This window comes from Squalius cephalus (genome assembly GCF_949319135.1).
Source record: "Squalius cephalus genome assembly, chromosome: 9".
Taxonomy (NCBI): domain Eukaryota; kingdom Metazoa; phylum Chordata; class Actinopteri; order Cypriniformes; family Leuciscidae; genus Squalius; species Squalius cephalus.
The window spans coordinates 35,328,303-35,349,180 of NC_137130.1; the positions used below are offsets into that span (position 1 = coordinate 35,328,303).

The 20,878-nt window shown below is 39.3% G+C and overlaps 2 protein-coding genes and 1 long non-coding RNA gene across 5 annotated transcripts in view; 1 reads left to right on the plus strand and 2 right to left on the minus strand.

The window, feature by feature from the left end:
- Nucleotides 1-7,481, minus strand: part of LOC307164450 — a 44,649-nt gene extending 37,168 nt beyond the window's left edge. Inside the window, exons 1-2 of the long non-coding RNA XR_013822283.1 lie at nucleotides 7,360-7,481; nucleotides 6,913-6,983 (exon numbers count right to left, since the gene is read on the minus strand). This is a non-coding gene — a long non-coding RNA (uncharacterized lncRNA). The remainder of the gene's footprint in view (nucleotides 1-6,912; nucleotides 6,984-7,359) is intronic.
- Nucleotides 1-10,155, plus strand: part of sp9 (sp9 transcription factor) — a 93,271-nt gene extending 83,116 nt beyond the window's left edge. The window contains exons 1-2 of one of the 2 annotated variants that reach the window (XM_079881303.1): nucleotides 7,626-7,761; nucleotides 8,343-10,155. In XM_079881303.1, coding sequence (XP_079737429.1) covers nucleotides 7,741-7,761; nucleotides 8,343-9,641 — 1,320 coding nt within the window. In that variant the 5' untranslated portion in view covers nucleotides 7,626-7,740 and the 3' untranslated portion in view covers nucleotides 9,642-10,155. Of the gene's footprint in view, nucleotides 1-7,625; nucleotides 7,762-8,342 lie in introns of those variants that run through there. The other variant, XM_079881304.1, reaches the window with a different exon arrangement.
- Nucleotides 10,156-12,440: 2,285 nt separating this feature from the next.
- Nucleotides 12,441-20,301, minus strand: cirsr (corepressor of RBPJ and splicing regulator). Of its 2 annotated transcripts, XM_079881211.1 has the most exons (10): nucleotides 20,119-20,301; nucleotides 19,586-19,680; nucleotides 19,396-19,469; nucleotides 19,160-19,173; nucleotides 17,578-17,630; nucleotides 17,449-17,497; nucleotides 17,204-17,321; nucleotides 14,734-14,840; nucleotides 14,374-14,459; nucleotides 12,442-13,689 (listed from the first exon to the last, which is right to left on the minus strand). In XM_079881211.1, the coding sequence occupies exons 1-10, from the start codon at nucleotides 20,188-20,190 to the stop codon at nucleotides 13,167-13,169; spliced, it is 1,191 nt and encodes a 396-aa protein (XP_079737337.1). In that variant the 5' UTR covers nucleotides 20,191-20,301; the 3' UTR covers nucleotides 12,442-13,166. The 2 variants fall into 2 exon arrangements, with proteins under 2 accessions (XP_079737338.1, XP_079737337.1); XM_079881212.1 differs by lacking the exon at nucleotides 19,160-19,173 and having other exon boundaries at nucleotides 12,441-13,689; nucleotides 19,387-19,469.
- Between the last annotated feature and the right edge of the window lie 577 nt (nucleotides 20,302-20,878).

Sequence of the window (20,878 nt, forward strand, 5' to 3'; positions counted from 1 at the left end):
TCAATTTGGATAATTTAGCGTTTTCATCCGGCCGTGATGAAATATAGATTTGAGTGTCATCAGCATAACAATGGAAACTAATTCCATGTTTCCTTATAATAATTCCAAGTGGCAGCATATATATTGAGAATAATAGAGGGCCTAACACAGATCCCTGCGGCACTCCATAGTTTACTGGAGTTATGATCGATTTTTCTCCATTTAAATAGACAAAATGGTAGCGGTCTGATAAGTATGATCTGAACCAGCTTAATGCTTGTCCTTGAACACCAGTATAATTTTGTAGTCGATCTAAGAGTATTGTATGATCTATAGTATCGAACGCAGCACTAAGATCAAAAAGTATACATTAAGTTGATCAAAAGTGACAATAAAGTCATTTGATAGTTCCTTTACTTTTACCTTCAATTACTTTTTGTTAGTAGCTTGTCGTGTAGCTAACTAAAGAACAAAAATAGCTTTACTGAAATACTTTATGACTAGCAGAAGAAAGTTTGCTCTATGTGTTTTAGATGTTTCATCTGTCTCTGTCATGGTGCAAACATCTTTCGGACCAAAACTATGCTCTCTGAATCATGCCAGCCCTTGTGATTTCGTGTTAAGCAACATGTTAAGCCAGCATGGTGTGTGCTCTTTTGTGGATGTATTTCTGCACACCGCTGCGATTGAGTAATTACCATGACAAAGTCATTGCATTGCTCATGGCTGCTGAGGTAAACGTGTGTGAGAAGAAACAGGTGCGGTCCCGTCCCGACCTGGCCAGACAGACGCTAGCGCTCATGACTCAATGCCCAACATAAAACTAGTGCGTGACAGGAAGCCTTTACATACCACACACACCTCCTTGACAGAAAAAAAAAAGCCATACATTATATACATTCTACACACCCCGACAGCAAAACCATTAGAGCAAACTAAGACAAGAATCTGGATCACAATATCAACCACTGCTGAGTCCGGGGAAAAAACAAAAACACTTAAGGCATTTAAATGTGAATGCCATTGCATTAAATACAAAATATCATGCAGCATTCATTTTAAAATAAATATAGCACTTAAAAGCACGCATATCAAGCAAAATACATATAAACAATTCTGTTAGGTTCCATATTATAAAACAGATTTATTGTTAAAATAAAAAGTATGTGGGCACTTTCTGGTTGTCAAACATTAGGGGAACATGCCTGCAGTTATTGTCATGAACTGTCTAAATCATTTCTAGAGCCACTGTAAAGTAAATATGATATAATATATATATATAACAAAATAACTGTTAGATTAATCCTTTTTCTTTTCACGATTAATCTAACATCAAAGTTTGTATTTCTATAATATATGTTTGTAATATATATGTGTGCGTGTGTATAAATATACATACAATATGTGTACACACACACACACACACACACACACACACACACACACACACACACACACACACACACACACATCATATCTTTTATATATATATTCATTCTTGCACCTTAATTGACTGTGTCTGGTGCAGAAAGATACAGACAGACAGACAGACAGACACACAGTGTGAGACAGACGAACCCCATACCTGGCAGGTGTGTGTGTGTGTGTGTGTGTGTGTGTGTGTGTGTGTGTGTGTGTGTGTGTGTGTTGCGAGGGCAAACGGCAGCGTCGGCGGTGCCTGAATTCAGTGTTTTTATCTGGTTCAGTGATGTGGAAGAGGAAGCCTTGAGATGCTGCGCGCGGTTGTGTCGAGCTGACTTCCTGAAAATAGACACACACACACACACACACACACTCACGACTCGATCAGAACCATCTAAACATTAAAGAACACGCTCACATCGTCTCATTTCCAAAGGAAAAATCATATATATTGGATGATCTGAATTTAAAAGATACTCTGCTATTATTCCAGCACAAAGCCTGATAACAAGGCCTTTAATCCCATAATAGATCTGTTGGATTTGGGATTCAGGGGTAAACTGTTTCAGCGGCCCCATGTTGAGTGGGATGAAGAGTCCTTCGCTCTGGGACCAGTGCCTCACCTCACCTGCTGCTGGGAATGACAACGACTCAAGAACCAATAGGGCTGAAATTGCTTTAGATTGATGACATACAGGGATCGAGCGAGGTCTTTCACTGCCCAGAATAACACTCCCAATCCGACGGCAGAATATAATTCAAGGGCACTTTAAGAGTGACCTCTAAAGTACAGAAGAAACCGCTCGGTAAACAGATGAATAAAACACTGGAAGGGCCATCAAATCTGCTTGGACGATTTGCTCAAGATGAAATTATTTCTGATAGCCATGTTCTTTGTCATAACAACATACAGTCTGTCAGTGTTCACACACACACACACACGTTGTTTTCATGTTTTATGCGGACTTTCCATAGACATAATGATTTTTATACAGTACAATCTGTATGTTCTCTCTCCTTACACTAACCCGACCCCTAAACCTACACACACACACACACACACTAACCCTACCCCTAAACCTACCCATCACACACACACACACACGCACACACACACACACACTAACCCGACCCCTAAACCTACCCATCACACACACACACACACACACACACACACACACACACACACACACACACACACACACTAACCCGACCCCTAAACCTGCCCATCACACACACACACACACACACACACACACACACACACACACACACACACACACACACACACACACACACACACACACACACACACACACACCCTAAACCTGCCCATCACACAAAACTTTCAGCATTTTTACATTTTCACAAAACATCTGATTTATAAGCTGTTTTCCTCACAGGGACCAAAAAATGTCCCACAGGGATTTCAGATATTGCCATCTTTGTGGGGACATTTTGTCCCTATAATGTACAGTTCACCAGGACACACACACACACACAACCAGTACTTAATTTGACTCTTGATCTATAAAGTATGTTATGATGTATGTGTATATGTAGAGAGAGAGAGAGAGAGAGAGAGAGAGAGAGTATCCCCTCTTATCCCCTTGTAAATGAAGTACTATGGTTGGACCATGGTTCATTGTTTCAGGTGGAAATATATATGATACTGAATGAATACCATTTACATAATTGAAATGCTACTCTGAAAGTAAACTCAAAGAAAAACAAATATAGTTTGACCATGTTTTTACTACTTAAATGGTAATTCCATGTCACTGTGATATAGCGACAGCATGTTTCACTGCCATTTTCATGCATGGTATTTCAATTGTACTGGCTTTATAGTAGCCTATATCACCATCATGATAGTGCCATGTAGTTATGTTAATACCGTTTTTGTAAACAGCTACGTTAAATCTATTTAATATAATCAGCTTCTTTCTTTCTATTGGTGTGATTAGTCGCGCGCATCATGAGATCTCCGACGAGTCCAAACGCAATTGGACAGAGCCGTCAGTCACACGGTCACAGCAGAGATGAGCAGTGGTGGACCAGAGCTTCCTCACACACACACCATCCCTCTGAGCCACAAATTACACACGAGAGCCTCGTCGTGTAGAGTTTGAGCCGTGGATCGACGTGAATCGAGGGATTTTTCACTAAGCACCTGTTGGCGCGAGTGTTTATCTGAGCTGGATCCTGCGCGCGCCACAGACATGACAGGGAATGAGTGTGCAATGACACACACATTTGCGTCTGAGAAACACGGGGAACACGACCTAAACATGCTTAAAGAGGCTTAAACAATAACCATGTGTGTTTTCTTTTCCTGTAATAACAATACAAATACAACACTTGAATAAACACAAATAAATTAAATTATAGTTGGTTTGTTTTTGTTGAAGAATTACGATTTTTTTTTTAAGAAATAATGATAATGTAATCGAATTCATAAATACTGAAATAAAATCACGTGGAGAAAATTGCATGATAATTTTAAATATTCCAAAACGGAACAATAGGAAACGTTAACAAACGCCTAGAGAAAAAGAGAGAGAGAGAGAGAGAGAGAGAGAGAGAGAGAGAGAGAGAGAGAGAGAGAGAGAGAGAGAGCACATGACATACACATGCAAATTTCGAAGTAGTCATGCATTAATGTGCGCAGTGTCACTGTTGCTCTATTGTGACACGCGGAGAATAGCAGATAACATTCACCGGCCACTTAAGCACAAACACGACATCACTCGCCATGACCTGCTCGCACACAGATCCACCACTGGCTCTTGTCTATACCAGCAAAACACTAGGAATAATCAAATCATAATGTGCACGGGTAAAAGCGGCATGTTTGCATACTGGAATGGTCACAAAAGGCTGTAACCCTAATGATCTATTCCTCCTGTTTCTAAGATGAAATAACGCTGGATGATGCAGAGAGAGAGAGAGAGAGAGAGAGAGAGAGAGAGAGAGAGAGAGAGAGAGATCTGATAACTGCGGGCCCGTAACATGCACCTGACACTGGACATCAACTAAAGCTGTTGTGAACGATTTGACAAGTGTTTAATTCGCGACTTTTTTATTGGTTTAATTGCGCAGTTTCAGAAACTATATTCAAAGCTGTCATGTCGTCAAATTGGACTTTCAGGTGAATTGCGGGTTTACTTGTAACTGAATGTTGCCACATTACGCGGCGGCCTGCGCTTCCACGTCTGCGTAAAAACAATATCCAATAGCAATATAAAGGCATTTATGTGTGATATGAATTAGCGAATTTATTAGGCAAGGCAGAATACATTTGCAAATTGAAATAAAAAAAACAAACACTATTTCATTCCCTTATTCCATCTGTCTTCCCTGTTTCTAAATCTAACAACAACAACAAATATAATAATAATAATAATAATTGAGTAGAAACTGTTGTGCTTTATGGAAAGCACAATAATTCTCTCCTCACTGCGCTTTGTTTTGCGCCAGCAATCCCACAAACCCCCGTGCCCTTACGGGTTTATTAAAACATAACACAGTTATGCTGCTGTTGCGCGCGCATTAGATGAAGACTTATTCCTTATAACCACAGTGAGCTCATTAAACATGCTTGAACCTGTCAACGGACATTACAAGCGTGTGTTTGACTGTCAAAATCATGAAGTGAAACACAGGACATGGTGACCTCGAGCAATGACACTATATATGGCAAAAAGCAACTGATATGTGAGTTAATATTTGTTTTGACTCTCTTTGAATTGTTCGAGGGGGGGAACCCAGCCTGTTTGGGGTGATCAAGTGAAGGACCTGTAGTAGAGAGGGATTTAAAATGAGCCAGATTAGTTAATTATCCACAAATGCGCTTTTCCTCTTAAGGGTGGGGACAAATTAATCCCAGCGGCAACCGACAAAAATTCTCTCCTGTGAAAAGCCTCTCTCTCTCTCTCTCTCTCTCTCTCTCTCTCTCTCTCTCTCTCTCTCTGTACCAATACAGGGGTTTTGGAGCGGGCCAGACCCTTCTAATGAATAGGTCCGGATTAATCATTCATCTTGTGTTGTTTAACGCTTTGATGGATGCATATCGTCACTCAGTCTCAAGACAATAGATGCACGGCGTTTTGTTCTTACCAAATAAATCACTCACATTGTTTAAGGTACATTGATCAATCTAATGACTTGTAATAGGCTCCTAATTACCACAGAAAAGGGCTCGCAAGGCACAAGCCGGACTGTGTTTTTAAATTAAAAAAAGTCCGGTTAGTTAAAAATATAGCCTTATGATATAATGCATTAGAGTGGTCTATAAAGTGGTTTAACTTCCATCTCATAATTAAAAAAATTTTTTTTTTCTTCTAAAAAATAAATGTGGGTTCAGCAAATAACAAAAAGCTATTTTAATTTGAATGTTTATTTCCGTCCTCTCTTCATTATAAAATGCGTCTTTATACTCTTGGCCTATTTAACAGCTGTCAGGGGTAATCAATCCTCAATTAATAGAAACTCCTCAAAGTGAATATATATTAATTGCGAGTAGTAATTATCTGTTTTCATCCGCGTCTCACATTTCGCCCGAACTGTTAAGAAATGTACATCAGTGTAAAGCTTCGACGCAGCAATTTTATTTCATTTTCAGCAGCAGTGCGTACATACACATCTAAATCTGTAACCTAAACCTCTCTCTGCGCCTCAGGCCAATTTGTTTATGCTGAACAGACGTTTAATAGTGTTAATTGTTCCTCCGTCAATTTGCAGTGATTGCGGAAATCAAGCGATTTTCGAGACTCCACCACTTGGATTTGAATAAATTGTTTTATATTCCCTAGCTCTCTCCATAGGAGGGAATTTAAAGCGAAGCGCTTTGGAGTAAATTGCATCCAGCCTGACTGGCAGCGTTCAGCCGCTATAATGGAGCATTATTTGGTCATTTTGAATACTGTAATGCACAGCGTTTCGGCGGGGCCATTCTCAAGAAAATTGCTTTAACTTTTAAAAGGAGGCGATTCACTCCAAAGAAGGCCATTGTTACATTATGTCATTACCCTTAAATGTTTTAACAAGCAGCGCAACACGCTGCTATAATGCATTGATCTTTATATATTATTTTGAGGGGTAAGAGAATTTTGAGGGGATAATCAAAAATTATTAATTTTTGAATATGTTTTTTTTTTTTTTTTGTATCCAAAAGATATGACCTATGTTATATTAAAAGTTATAGGCTATTTAGGCTGTCATTTAGCGCTCGAACTTTGCATTGAGTATTTCTATTTGAAGTAAATAAAAATAAAAATAAAAAAATTAGTCCACTTTTTAACGATTTTTGAGGTTTTTGAGTCATGTGCTCGCTGGAGGTATTTAAAGGAAGCGCGAGGGTGAGCGCGCGCACACGCAAACTCTAACCTGCGCCCCCATATCCATCTCTCTCTCTCTCTCTCTCTCTCTCTCTCTCTCTCACACACACACACACACACACACACACATACACACACACACACACACACACACAATAAAAGTCAAACACACCTGTTGTGAGATCAGTGGTGCCCCTCCGTCCTCTTCATCTAAGATGTATTCTTGCATTTCAGTGACTGGTTCTAATAAGAAAGTTCGAAATATTTGTAATATTTGGAATCACCAATAGCATAAGTTTACAGCATAACCAACAATTGTTAAATTAAAAAAATAAAATAAAGAAAAAGAAACTGACACTGACATTGCATAATATCCTACTTATGACTTCGCATCCACTCAAAACATGCAGCGTAATGTCACTGTATAATAACGCTAACTAGAAATATCGTTAATCCGTGCATCAAATCACAATAAAACGACCTACAAAATAAACACATCACTAAAATCACACATGGAAGCTGCGAACGGTGGTAAAACGCGTGTGAATTTTAAGGATATCCGTTTGCACATCAACACACGAAACAGATATCATGCATAAAATCAAGATGATACACTTACCATCGGAGGATGCCTATTAAATACCAATATGAGCTGAGCGCTAAAGTCTGTGCAGATACTACGCCTTGATGGCCATAGTTATATATATATAAAAATGATGAAAAATAGCTGATGGCTTATTACTTGACAGTGGGACCAGTACCCCAGTCATTGATTGACGTGCAGCTTTAGTATTTCTGTCATGGTCGCGTCGCTCATTGGTCGGACGCGAGTCGTCGCGCGCTAAGATTGGCTGAGTATCGCAGCCAGCTGTACTTCAAAGCACGCGCTCACTATACAACTCGAGTAGAGAGAGTAAAGCTTCAGCGCGCTGTCCCTCAGTCACACTGGAACACTCACTCATTGTTCTCTTCAACTAGCTGTCTAGGAAAGGCCCTGGATATGGCTACGTCTATACTTGGGGTAAGTAAACATTGACATGTATTTTAATTCGATGCATTTTTTTGTGGTTAGTTTCACCATTGGTATTGACATTTCATTGTAGCTTGCTTGCGTTTAAACTTTTCAATGACTTTTATTTACATTCTAAAAAATAATAACGATGCCAAAAGACAACTTTTTACATTTCAAAATATTTTTTTTTTAAATTGTCTAGATTTATTAGTACTAGTGCTTTAAAGAAAGCTGAAAAGCAACGCGCTGATTTGAAGAGGCGAAAATGAAACAGTTGAAAACTCGAAAACCCTGTTCAGCCAAAGAATTCTCAGGGGAAAAAATAATAATAGGCAAACGATGAAATTTGTAGGAGTGCATTGCTTATTATTTTTTTTATAAAAATAACAATACTGCAATCATTTAAACGTGAAATGATTTTTAATACATGACAACTTATTTGAAAACTTGTAGGAAATATTCCCAAGCAAAGCAGCTAATTTTCACGTGTTGGTTGTATTCTTGCGAATGGTTTAGACTTGTTTGCTTTTCAAAACACCCCGACTATGTTGTACAGTCTAGTAAAGAGCATCAACTTTTCATCCAAACAGGAAGAGCCGAGGTTTGGAACTACCCCTTTAGCGATGCTGGCTGCAACCTGCAACAAAATTGGCAACACCAGTCCCCTCACGACTCTCCCCGACTCCAGCGCGTTCTCCAAAGGCGGATTTCATCCCTGGAAAAGATCCTCGTCGAGCTGCAACTTGGGCTCCAGCCTGCCCGGATTCACCGTCGCCACGAGCCGAAGCAGCTCCGGACTAACGAGCAGCACCGGCACCGGCAACAGCGCTTTCTGCCTGGCCTCGACCTCGCCAACCTCCTCCGCCTTCTCCGCAGAATACAGCAGCTTGTTCTCCAACACGGCGAGCGTTTCCTCGCAGGACTCGGGACAGTCCGCCTTCATTTCCAAAGTTCACTCCTCAGCAGAGACTCTTTACCCGCGGGTCGGCATGGCGCACCCGTATGAATCATGGTACAAGTCCGGGTTTCACTCCACTATCTCAGGCGAGGTGGCCAACGGGGCGTCCACGTGGTGGGACGTGCACACGAACCCGGGCTCGTGGCTCGAGGTTCAAAACCCGGCCGGCACTTTGCAAAGTTCGCTGCACTCCGGAACCCCACAAGCGATTCACTCCCAACTAAGCGGCTACAATCCGGACTTCTCGAGCCTCACGCACTCCGCGTTCAGCTCCACTGGCATCAGCCCCACCGCGTCCCACCTCCTGTCGACCAGCCAACACCTGTTGACCCAGGAGGGGTTCAAAACTGTGATCCCCACTTACACGGACGCGTCGGCCACTAACGCGATGATATCCGGCGCCAGCTCGGGGATAGGGACCTCGTCCCGGTCCTCGCGGAGATACTCCGGACGGGCCACATGCGACTGCCCGAACTGCCAGGAGGCGGAGCGGCTCGGGCCTGCGGGCGCCAGCCTGCGGAGGAAAGGACTTCATAGCTGTCACATCCCGGGCTGCGGGAAAGTCTACGGGAAAACGTCTCACCTCAAAGCGCATCTGAGGTGGCACACTGGCGAGAGGCCGTTTGTGTGCAACTGGCTCTTTTGTGGGAAACGGTTCACCAGGTCCGACGAGCTCCAGAGGCACCTGCGCACTCACACGGGGGAGAAGCGGTTTGCGTGCCCGGTGTGCAACAAGCGCTTCATGAGGAGCGACCACTTGAGCAAACACATCAAAACACACACCGCTGGAGGCGGAGGCAAAAAGGGCAGCGACAGCGACACCGACACCAGCAACCTGGAGACCCCCAGGTCTGAGTCTCCAGAACTGATTTTAGACGGGGTAAACCCGCGGGTCACGGTCAAAGACCAGTCTCCGCACCACGAGTCCTGAGCGCGACTTACTGAACGCATTTTCCTCGAGAAAAGGAAACGGGTCTGGACTGGAGTATGCGACGAACTCTCCATTTCTTAGAAAAACGAGCGAGACTTGCATTGGAAAGAGCAACTGAACACTGGCTGTTTCTGCTGCGCACAGACGAACGCTTCAGCTCTTCAAGCCTCAGTGTTTTAACGGTGGACATTTGTTGTGGAATCAGTGTTGGGCAAAAAGAGGGAACTAAAATAACCACGGCTGCCGGTTGAGCTAAATGTGTACATATATCCACAAAAAATAACATGTTATTTTTTTTTTCTCCTGTAAATGTTATGATTGTTTTGTGGTGGATCCTGAAATTCAGGGAATTTTTTTCTTTCCTTTCGACGCACTTTGTGGATGTCAAGTATGTATGTTACACAGCTATTTAAAATTCATTTAACCTTTCCTTTACCTTGCTCAAAATATATAAATGTTTAATTGTATAAAGTCACGCTTATAAGGCTTTCATTTTGTAATTAAAGGGATTTAAAATCTAAAGCTTGGGTTGTCTGATGCAAAATTATTTGAATCCAAATGTGGCTTCGCTAGTCTAAATTGAAACTGCGCATAATAATTACGAATATATATTTACTTTTTTTTTTTTTTTTGGAGAGGAAAATAAATATCGGTAGGCTAATGTAGACTCGTTTTTCGTCCCATTGGGATAAATCAATAGTTAATTCCCCAGAAAGGCATTTTTGTCCAAATGAATATCTTGTTAAATAGTATTAATTATGACTTGGAGCACATCGCAGCCCCATGTGTCTTGTATTGGCGATTAGGGATTCGTGTCTTATCAAATATCTAATTACTCTCCGAGACATCATTTGTTCAGCAGCTCTTTATCGCACATTTTCCGAGGGGATTCAGTGACAAAGGGCCTCTGAATATTTATTTGAATTGCTCAAATTAACTGCTTAAATTTGCATGTCAAACGGAAAATGTCCATCGAAGAGAGGGCTGAAGGCATAAAGCATCGTTTAGCTTTTATAAAACGCTACTCTTGATTTGGTGTTATGGGAACAGTTTTTTTTTTTCTTCCTTTCTTTTTTTCTTGCCTTTTCTGGGTGCCACTTTTGAAAGGGGGAAATTGGGAGAGGCCTTATGCAAATGCTGAATTTAAAATGCTCTCGCAGTCAAATGGTCCCTGGCTGTTATTTGAATATCAGTGGCCCTGTACTGAAAAGGTTCAAGGATGCTCTCTGACTTCTTTGTGTTTATCCAGTGCAGCGTCCGATCCCACAAAACCCGGCGGAATAATTACAGCTCGAGCCCTGCCTGGGAACTCGTTAGCTTTCTGTGCTACAAGGTAAATTGACCAGAAGGCAATAGACTAAAATTATTTTCATTTCCTTTTGTGTGCTGGTGGCCGCAGCCTATTCAGAAAAAATAAAATAAAAATACACAAATAGAAAATGGTCCATTATCATTTAACGACCTCGTGAAAAACTGATAACATTTTGCAAATAAAGAATAAAAACATATGCATAGTTTATAAATCATTAAACTGTAAAATGTAGTGGTCAAATAGCTATCCAGGGTTTAAAAATAGACAAATACACCAAAACGCAATTTCCGTATAGCTAGGCAATGTTTTCTCCAAATAGACTTGCAGGTGTGCAGAACACAATTCTCAGTCTTTTAAAAGTTAATGTAGGATGCAACGATTTTATTGCACACAATTCAAAATTTGTGTTACGGAAATGAGCGCTATTTGGGCGTGAAGGCATTCACGAGCACGCTTTACAATTATATGGTTCTATTAAGGTTTACAAACGGGAGCTTATACATGGACAAGATCTAAGTGCTTTTCAGTCTTTTGGAGGCGAATGATGCGCCTGGGGTTGCGGACAGTAGCGCTGTCACTCACGGCCTTTTGTTCGCGTTTTTCTGGAATGCCCTCTGACTGAGCGCGAGGCAAAAGTCAGCTTTGTTTGCGCGCGGTAATAAAAGAGTGATCAAAGAGCAGCGCCGCTCCGGCCGCAGCGCGGGAAACTCAGCCGTGACGATGTGATTTTCCCGCGCTGCCGGAGCGGTGCCACTCTTTCATCTCCCTTTTGGTCAGAAAATGTGCATAAAGCGCAGATCATGTTTACAAATTAAATGATTATCGTTATAAATAATTATACATATATATACCAATGCTAATGTTGTACTGTCACATTCAGTGGGTTATTAATATGTTTTCCAGTGACACGCAGAAACTAAAGTAGGCTAGTCAGTGTTTAAATTCCTTTAGCCTAACCCAAAATAACTGAATTGCAATTGAATCGACTTTTTGTTACCTCATGGCCAGCCTTGAAGTGAGGGTTTGTTATGTTGAGAAACACACTCATATTTAAGGTATTTAAAAATCATGTTGGTTTTACGTGTATAAAAACCATGCGCTCTGACATTTTCGTTGCCAGTATTGCCATATTACCAAATGTATTTTCAGTTCTGAACACCACCACTTCTAAAATGAGGAATAGTTGTATTCAGTTATATTTAAATATCAGCTCGATTTCGCCAATTTGAGAGTTGTTGAACAATCGTTTTGTAGCTTAACACAATAATTATAATAATAACGAAGTCACCCCGAATATATAACAATCACAACTACCAAAATAGACATCTGAAATTAGCGGAAAACTACAAATCCCATTTGACCAACTAATTTTAGTCTTGTTTCAGACGGATGAGAGTTGTAACTGGCGTCGAGTTTTATACCACATTCATAACACCTGTATTTCAGACATCTTTACAGACTGACTTGAGGTAAGGAAGGAGCCAGAAAAGACATAAATCATAGTTTAATGAACAAGATCGCAAAATAAATCATTCAAGTTATTATGTGTGGAATATATCTCAAGGAGTCAAACAGACATTACATTAGAGGAGGGCTAAACGCTTAAAGAAAAGAGAACATGTGTTGAACTAGGAGGACAGCAAATGTATTGAAAACACTGAAAGAATGAGTTTAATTCCTGGTGTAGAACAGGTTCAGTTTCTACATTCTCATGGCGCCCTCTTCTGGAGAACTTCCCAGAGCTGCCAGTCCATGGAAAAAAAACATTGGGAAAGCCACCCAGAGAAACTATTCACCCAAAACATTTCAGATTCTGTCCTCATTTAGTAACCAAACTCTCATGACTCAAAAAGAAAAGGAAATTAAAAATATATTTCTATTTAAACATCTCATTTCGGTACAAGAGAAGTTCAGTGACGTCTACAAAGTTCCTTCCCTTCCCTAAAGCTCCTAATACCAAATATTCTCAAGTGTCATTGGCTCTCCATAGACCAACAGAACTTCAAGCAAAGGGGAATATTTACAAGAATAATGACTTGAATTCCACACAAAAGTATCGTACACCTTTAACTAGATGTGTGTATAGCATCCTTTGTCATTCATTTTGGAGCGATTAAGCTTTAAAGTGTTTAAAAATGGTCAGAGTTTGGAATGACATGAGGGGGAGTCTCCTTTAATCTGAGATAAGATGATGGTGTGAGACTTCCAGCGACTCATTTCTTCCTCTCTGCATCCCTGCTATCACTCCTGCCCGAGCCCCTCCCTCGTTCCCGACTCGCACTCCTCCTTTTGACGTTTCTCTCTCGTTCCCTCTTGCCCTTCTCGTGGTCTCCTTTCTCCCTGCTCGTGTTCCTGTCCCTCTCCTTACCTCTCTCCTTCTCATCTCTCCATGGCTGAGGGCTCCTGCTTTTCTCTCTCCTCCTCTCTCTACTCCTGCTCCTGTGTCTATCCTGTCCTCTCTCGCTGTGTTTGGGCTGTGTGCGTTCCCTCTCAGAGCCGCTGCTGCCGTCACTGGACGAGTCCCTCCTGCTCTTGCTCTTCTTCTTCTTCTTCTTGCTCTTGTTCTTGTGTTTCTCCTCCTCAGAGTCGCTGCTGCTGCTGTCACTGCTGTCTGAGGAGCTGCTGGATGAACTCTCACTCTTGGCTGGCTTCTTTTTCTGCTTCTTTTTGTTCTTCTTTTTCTCCTTTTTACTCTTCTTCTTCTTCTCTTTTTTCTTTTCCAGACGGTCAAGTTTTCTAAAAGGAAGAAGGGGACGAGAGTTATAATTATAATTCAAAAGTGTGGGGTCAGTAGGTTTATCTTTCTTTTTTTTTTTTTTTTTTAAGAAATTTGTGCTTTCATTAATGTTTTTATTCAGCAAATAAATTAGCCAAAAGTGGCAGAAAATACATTTATAATGTTATAAAATATAAATATATACTGTTCTTTTGAACTTTTTATTAGTCAAAAAGCCTGAAAAAGTATCAGTTTTCACTAAAATCTAAAGCAGCACAACTGTTTTCAACACTGATAATAATCAGAAATGTTTCTTGAGCATCAGATCATCATATTAGAATGATTTCTGAAGGATCATGTGACACTGAAGACTGGAGTAATGATGCTGGAAATTCAGCTTTGATCACAGGAATACTTGCATTTTACAATATATTCACATAGAAAACAGTTTATTTTACATTACAAAAATATTTCAGTTTTTCCCGTATTCTTTTATATTCTTTGAAATTAAACTAGTTTATAAAGAATTAAAATGACAGATATTATCCTTAATGTCTTAGATGCACAAAATATTTAAATACTGATAATATTACTAAAATTAATATGAATATTATAACTTTGTTATTTATAACAATTTATATGAATAGTAATATATAAAAGTGAATATAGGCGGTTGTGTATGTGTAATAAATAATGAATCACACCGGAGTAGTTTCTGTTTCTGTTTGGTGGACAGAGATTTCAGGAACTCCACCTCAGGGTCGTCTTCTTCCTCGCTGGCCACAAAATCCTGAAGCACAACAACACACATTAGCAAACACAACACACACACACACTCACTGACCACCATACATACACAAGAGGCCAATCAGAAAGGCACTTTTGTGCAGAACCACAGTCTCGACTCTCTTGTAATTGTAGTTGTTGGTCTCATCAGTTCTAGTCTAACCGTTCAACCGGCTTGTGAGCCGCCCGTTCAATAACTGAACGTTTTTCTGCAATCACACGCTGAGCTCCAGACATGGATATCACGGGTCATATTTGGGCAGGGTCCGGGAGATTACCTGTGCTGGATCAGTCATGGTGGCGTCCCTCCCAAGGACACATTTCTTCAGCGCAAACCCACTGTTTCGCATCTCTGCCATTAACTCGGAGGGGTGCATCGACGGACCTGTTAGGACAAATCACTCTTTCAGAACAAATAATGTGTGATCATTCCCCCCCTCGGAGCATGCACACTACAGGCTTTGTTAACACACAAAGACGCACCAAATCAACTCTCTTGTCTCCCAGCTGGGTAAGGCGTGCAGTGTTATTCTGCAGAAGCAGAGGTTTCATCCAATCAAAACAAATAATAACATTTCCCACCAACACGAGATTAAGATCGATCTCCGCTCTGCAGAAACATGCATATTACTGAAGTCCTGCCAGCTCTCAGGAGACAAACCACACACACACCTTTACCACCTCCAAGTTTAGGGGTTACTCAGCCACAAAAGTGAACATTCTGAGATTAGCATTTTCTCATGTTGTTCCAAAACTTTTTGTTCATACTACAGGCTCAACAACTTTTTGCTTCCAATGTTCTTCTAAATATCTTCTTTTGTGCTCCACAGAAGAAAATAAGTTGGTAAAACTTTAGTTGAGGGTCCAATTCTCACTATTAACTAGTTGCTTATTAAACTTAACTACCTTACTAACTATTACTAAGCAGTAAGTAGGAGTTTATAGAGGCAAAAGCTGTAGTTAACAATGAGAATTAGACCCTAAAGTGTGACCAAAACGTCATACAGGTTTTGATTAACATGAGGATAAGTAAATGATTTTTTTGCCCTTTAATGGTGATTTTATTCTGAAATTGGGTACAATATAAGTAGTTTGTGTATGAAATCTTCCATCATATTTTTTATCTTCTAAAAGAAATGAATTTGCGATCAGTGGAAGCTTGTGGAAGCCACTGAATAAAAAATAAATAAGGTAATTGCTTTTTATCACACGATTCAGACTTTTTTCCCTGGCAATTACGAGAAATAATCCAGGATTACGAGTTAAAAAAGTCACTCTGAATTCTGAGATAAAAAGTATTTTTTTACTAATATGATATAAAATCACAAATATTTTATTAGATTATAGAAGATAATCTGAAATCTTCAAGTGTGACATTGTTTGTCTGCTAGTAACTGGGGTTTGGGGTGGTGCCAACAGGATGGGTCACATGGCATTTATAATTCAGGTGAGCTGCTCAAAAACACCTGTATTCAGAACTTTAGGTGAATGGGAAGCCATAGGAGCTTTGTCCAGGTGTTACAGAAATTCTTGGTGTTTTATTGGACATTGTCGCCACCTACAGTTCTGAAAGTGTATCTCATCTACAGGTAGAGAAAACCTGCATTAAAGACCTCTGTGGTGAAAATCACTGCAGTTTTTAATGAATGTCTTTGTGTTTTTAATATGCTTTAAGACAGGGGTAGCTAACCCTGCTCCTGGAGAGCCACCTTTCTGCAGTCTCACTTCCAGTCTCCTGAGATTCCTTCATCTGAATGACCTTGAAGCCAATATAGATCTATCCTTCGCTGCCTCTGATATCCCACAATCCTGTGACCGACCGTGACCATTAAGCTAAAAAATAAAGATGGCTTCTGAAAGTTGTGCTTGGGTTGGTGGTCAGTTTGTGTTAACCAGTGTTTTTAACCAAGTTTTTAACCAGTGTTAACCACTTCTGAAGTAATTTCTAATGTTTTCGGACGTAGTCACTGACCGGTTATATCCTGAACACCATGATTAGCTGGTTCAAATTCATAAGTCGACGCCATTGCTGAGTATTTTCTCCTTAAAACTGCAGTGAACCAAAGACAGTCTCAAAAACACAGTTTGAGGTCAACGCCATATCCTACCGTCACAAACATGTGACCAATACCATTATGTGTCTGATGTAGTAGAGAGCGATACATAAAACACATGACCATTCTGATACATCGACTTGTAGACGTCTGTATAATTCACTCTTCCTCTTCTGAATCAGTTTCTGGTTCAAACATGTATGGCTGAATCAAACCAGTATTTCCACTGTGTAGCATTTACTACAGCTGACCGAGTGGATCAGGTAGTGCGAGTTGCTGTTAATGAGTGGAGGCGGGGCTGATTTGCATATTCATGAATTCATTGCATATTCATCCGCATATCCTAAATGAAGAAGGGTGTAGAGTTACATTCAAGCTATTTTAAAGTCCCAAATCTGATTGGTTACAAGGTAGTTTGTGACGTCAGAAACACCAAAGCGTGTTTTTGAGACTGTCTTTGGTTCACTGCAGTTTTAAGGAGAAAATACTCAGAAATGGTGTCGACTTATGAATTTACACATGGTTTGTCTTAAAGCATATTAAAAACACCACATAGACATATAAACAACATTAAAAGCTGGATTTTCACCACAGGTCATGAAGAAACTATTCCTCAGTTGAAATTGCGGATGCCCAGAGAATTGTCACCGCCTTTCTCGCCCTGATCACACAGACAATAAGGAAAGGGCAGTACCTGCTTCATCACTGGGCATCGAGCTGGCATTGATCCCCGACAGACCGAAGAGGGGACACTCACGATCCGTGTTCACATGACCCCATTTATGACACTTAATGCAGCGCACATTACGCACCTACAACAATTCAAGAACAAGGAAACAAGCACAGCGCCCACACGTTCACTGCATTCAGACATTTGTGGATGAGCAATAACTGGTAATCTCCATTTATGAAGGTGAATAACACAAAATTAAACATCACCTGAATGCCAAAAGGCTGATCTCGAATATTCATGTCATCCTTTGCATACCTGATGAGTAAAATATGAGTAAGAAATACATAAAAGTGCAAATTTGAGATCAAGCATCACTTATGATCTAGTGAACTTACTTTTCACGAGGAGCTACTTTCTGCCACTCAAACTTGTACTCGGATTCTCCACCCTAAAGATGAAAAACGTGAGGTTGACATGAGCTGAAACTAGAAGATGCCACTAGAATAAGCTTTCTTTACCCCCTAAAGCCTGACTTATGAAATAATAGACAAGAACAATTTATTGAACATTTAGACAAAATCTGAAAACAAATCTCTTTTTTCTCTCTTTTGAGTTTTCTTTGTTGTTGAGCGTCATACTTGTTACATCAGGCTAGAGCTGCACGATTCTGGATAAATTGAAAATCTCCATTTTTTGTTTAAAATAGAGATTACGGTTCTCAATTAACAATTAAAAAATAACATGTAATTTAATTTACTAGAGGTTCTGACATCATGTTAAATGCTGCAGTCTATTTAAAAAAAAAAAAAAATAAAAAAAATAAAAAAAAAATAATATATATATATATATATATATATATATATATATATATATATATATATATATATATTTATTTTTAAATCAGTTTGAGTGAATGATTCAATGACTCACTCATAAAGACTTCACTTGTTTCATTACTGGATGAATCAATGTTTTTGAACAAATCTTTTGAATGAATGATTCAATGACAAAACACATTTCTAACAGTCACTTGTCGCCACCTACTGGAGTAATGATGTAAGGGATACAATATTTATTTGAAGTGTCAAGTTCCTTTCAAAAGGTCATTTAACTACCGTAGACATACAAATGAAGAATAAACTTTCATCCCAGTACTTCAGTGATAATCTGAATTAATCTGTTTCATACCTATACATGACAACTGCTGTTTCAACTGCTGATCTGAATATTCGCTGTGATCATATTCAAAGGTTTAATAGATTCAGGCGTATCATTGTCATTTAGGAATGAGATCACAGGGGTTTTTGAATCAAGATCGAGATCTTTTAACAATTATTCGTGCAGCTCTACATCAGGCTTGATATAGGAGAATATGGAGCTCATACTCCAGGAGGACAAAACACTTCAATGTTCTCCAGAGGCACAAACTGAGCAAAAATATGCAATTTGCTGCTGATATTTATATATGGCCAAAAAGTAAGATGAAATTCTGATGCTTGTAATATAAATCAATGAGATCTTTATACCAGTATAGCAGATTACTTACATAAAATGCAAATAAATATCAGTCATCACGCTATATCTGCCAATAATGTGTCTTGGTGAGATGAGATTTAAATGCTTAGTTTTATGATCAAAGCTCTGTAGTTTAAAAACATAAAATGCCATGCAAAACAATGATGAACAAATAAACCTTCCTCAAAAGCCTTGATGGATCATATTTGATACATAAATTTCATGATTTTAACAAGATTTTTCTACATAAAGAAATTCAATTAAGCCTAAGTTGTTTCAGTCCAGAAAATGCTAAATCTTGTAAGTAGGCTAAATCTTGAAATATTACTTACAATATCAAAGTTATTCTTACGTTTACTTTATATAAAATCAGTAAAGATTTCAAAGCAAAAAGACATGTGAAGCACAAGCTGAAGCTGGAAGTTTATCAACCGCAAACTTTAATATGGAAATGAACTTTACCTCTTTTTCCTCCTCTGCAGGAAGTCGGGGATGATAGAAAGAAAAAAAACATGATTATATACACTTTAACTTATTTTTCTCAGTTTCTTGATTTTCTAACAATTTTGATGGATCAAAATCTTGTACGTCTTAAAGTTTAGCAATGATTTGCAAGCAAATGATCAGTAACATTATTTTAATAACTTATTCAACAGGGTTTTTTTTTTTGGACAACAACCGGTGAAAACGTTTCTGACCTTTAGATGCTCCAGGAGGCGCTTCGTACATAAAATTAAGGCCATTTTTCACACGATCGTCTCCCATCAGCAGTCTGGAACATAAAACATCCAACCATTTCCAGGTAAATGCCAGATACTTTCCACATCATCAGCAGCTCACGTGACTGTGTGTTTGAGAGACTGAGACCCAGGTTTGGGCTTCTCTGACCTGTTGTTGTACGTGTCCTGCTCCTTCAGGTAGGCCTGCATCAGATCCTCCTGCTGCTTCTTCTCGAAGGTTAACTTTTGCTCTGCGATCCATACCTGATGAAGAACCAAAGAGATGAAGAGTTTAGCACCTCAGATACACCAGTTTGTCTCTCAACCTTCAAATAAAGGAGCCTGTCTTCCTCTGGAAACATCTGACACTGGACTCTGTTTTCTATATGATTATTAAACCGAGCAAACTAACAAACATATCATGTGTTTGTGAATAAATACTTGTGCATATTCATAAACAACCAAACATGCCGTGAGATCTATACAGTAGTCAACATTTGAAGTGGATCAAAACCTTTCGTCAAAGTTATACATGCATTTCGAACAATACCCGTTCTTGTCTTAGGACAACTTTGATTAACTTTTGTGATCCACTTCAAATGTTGACTACTGTATAAACAGAAGATCTGAACTAATGATTGACTCCAGAGCAATAGTAAGTTAGCTTGCTAGCGAAAAGCTCCCGCTTAACGTTAACGTTACCTTCTTTATGTTGGATTTTGATGCAGGATGAAAATCTTTCTTGCACATGAAATTAGCAAAAGATTTCCCCATGTTTGAACCCCGGCTTAACGACCAGAATGTTATTAAAAACCGAAGTTAGCGTTTTTCGTCGAACAACAACAAAACACCAGCAGCGGCGCTTCTTTATGACGCAATCAAAACAGCACACATCCGGGATCTTCCATAATATAAGCTGCTACTTCTATTTGTTAAATTTCGGAAACATTAATTAAAGAAGCCTTCATGTTCAACAATACATACAACAATATATAGTTTGAAAAATAAAGCTGTAAAGTGTGTTAATATCTGTGAACATTTTAATGTTTTTATTTACATTTTTTTATTTTTTATTTACAGTATTTATTTATTGTTTATTCTAATGCACCCCTGGTTTTATTTGTAAATCATTAAAAGTTATTAAAAACATCCGGCTTTCTTCTAATGGTTTTATTTTAGTTTAAATCATAAAATATGTACACATCGTACGTCGAAAGGAATACAGCATTATATTACAACTGTCAAATCAAAAGACAACCATGCACTTCATTTGTAGTAATTTTTATAATATTACTTAATTTATGTATTGTATTTGCACTCCTGTACTATAATTTTTATAACATGTTTGTTTATTTATGTATTGTGTATTAGGCCTATTTTATGATCCTGTTAAAACAAATAGCCAATCAAAAATGCCACTGCACGACCACGTGACTTTATACGTCCTGAAATCGCCGCTGCC

Excerpts from the sequence above, each read along its gene's own strand:
- cirsr (XM_079881211.1), bottom strand. The coding sequence starts at position 20,190 with ATGGGGAAATCTTTTGCTAATTTCATGTGCAAGAAAGATTTTCATCCT. Across the intron at positions 17,498-17,577 it reads AAAGTAGCTCCTCGTGAAAA|GTATGCAAAGGATGACATGA; the intron begins GTAAGTTCACTA and ends TTTACTCATCAG. Across the intron at positions 14,841-17,203 it reads GATGCCCAGTGATGAAGCAG|GTCCGTCGATGCACCCCTCC; the intron begins GTACTGCCCTTT and ends TTGTCCTAACAG.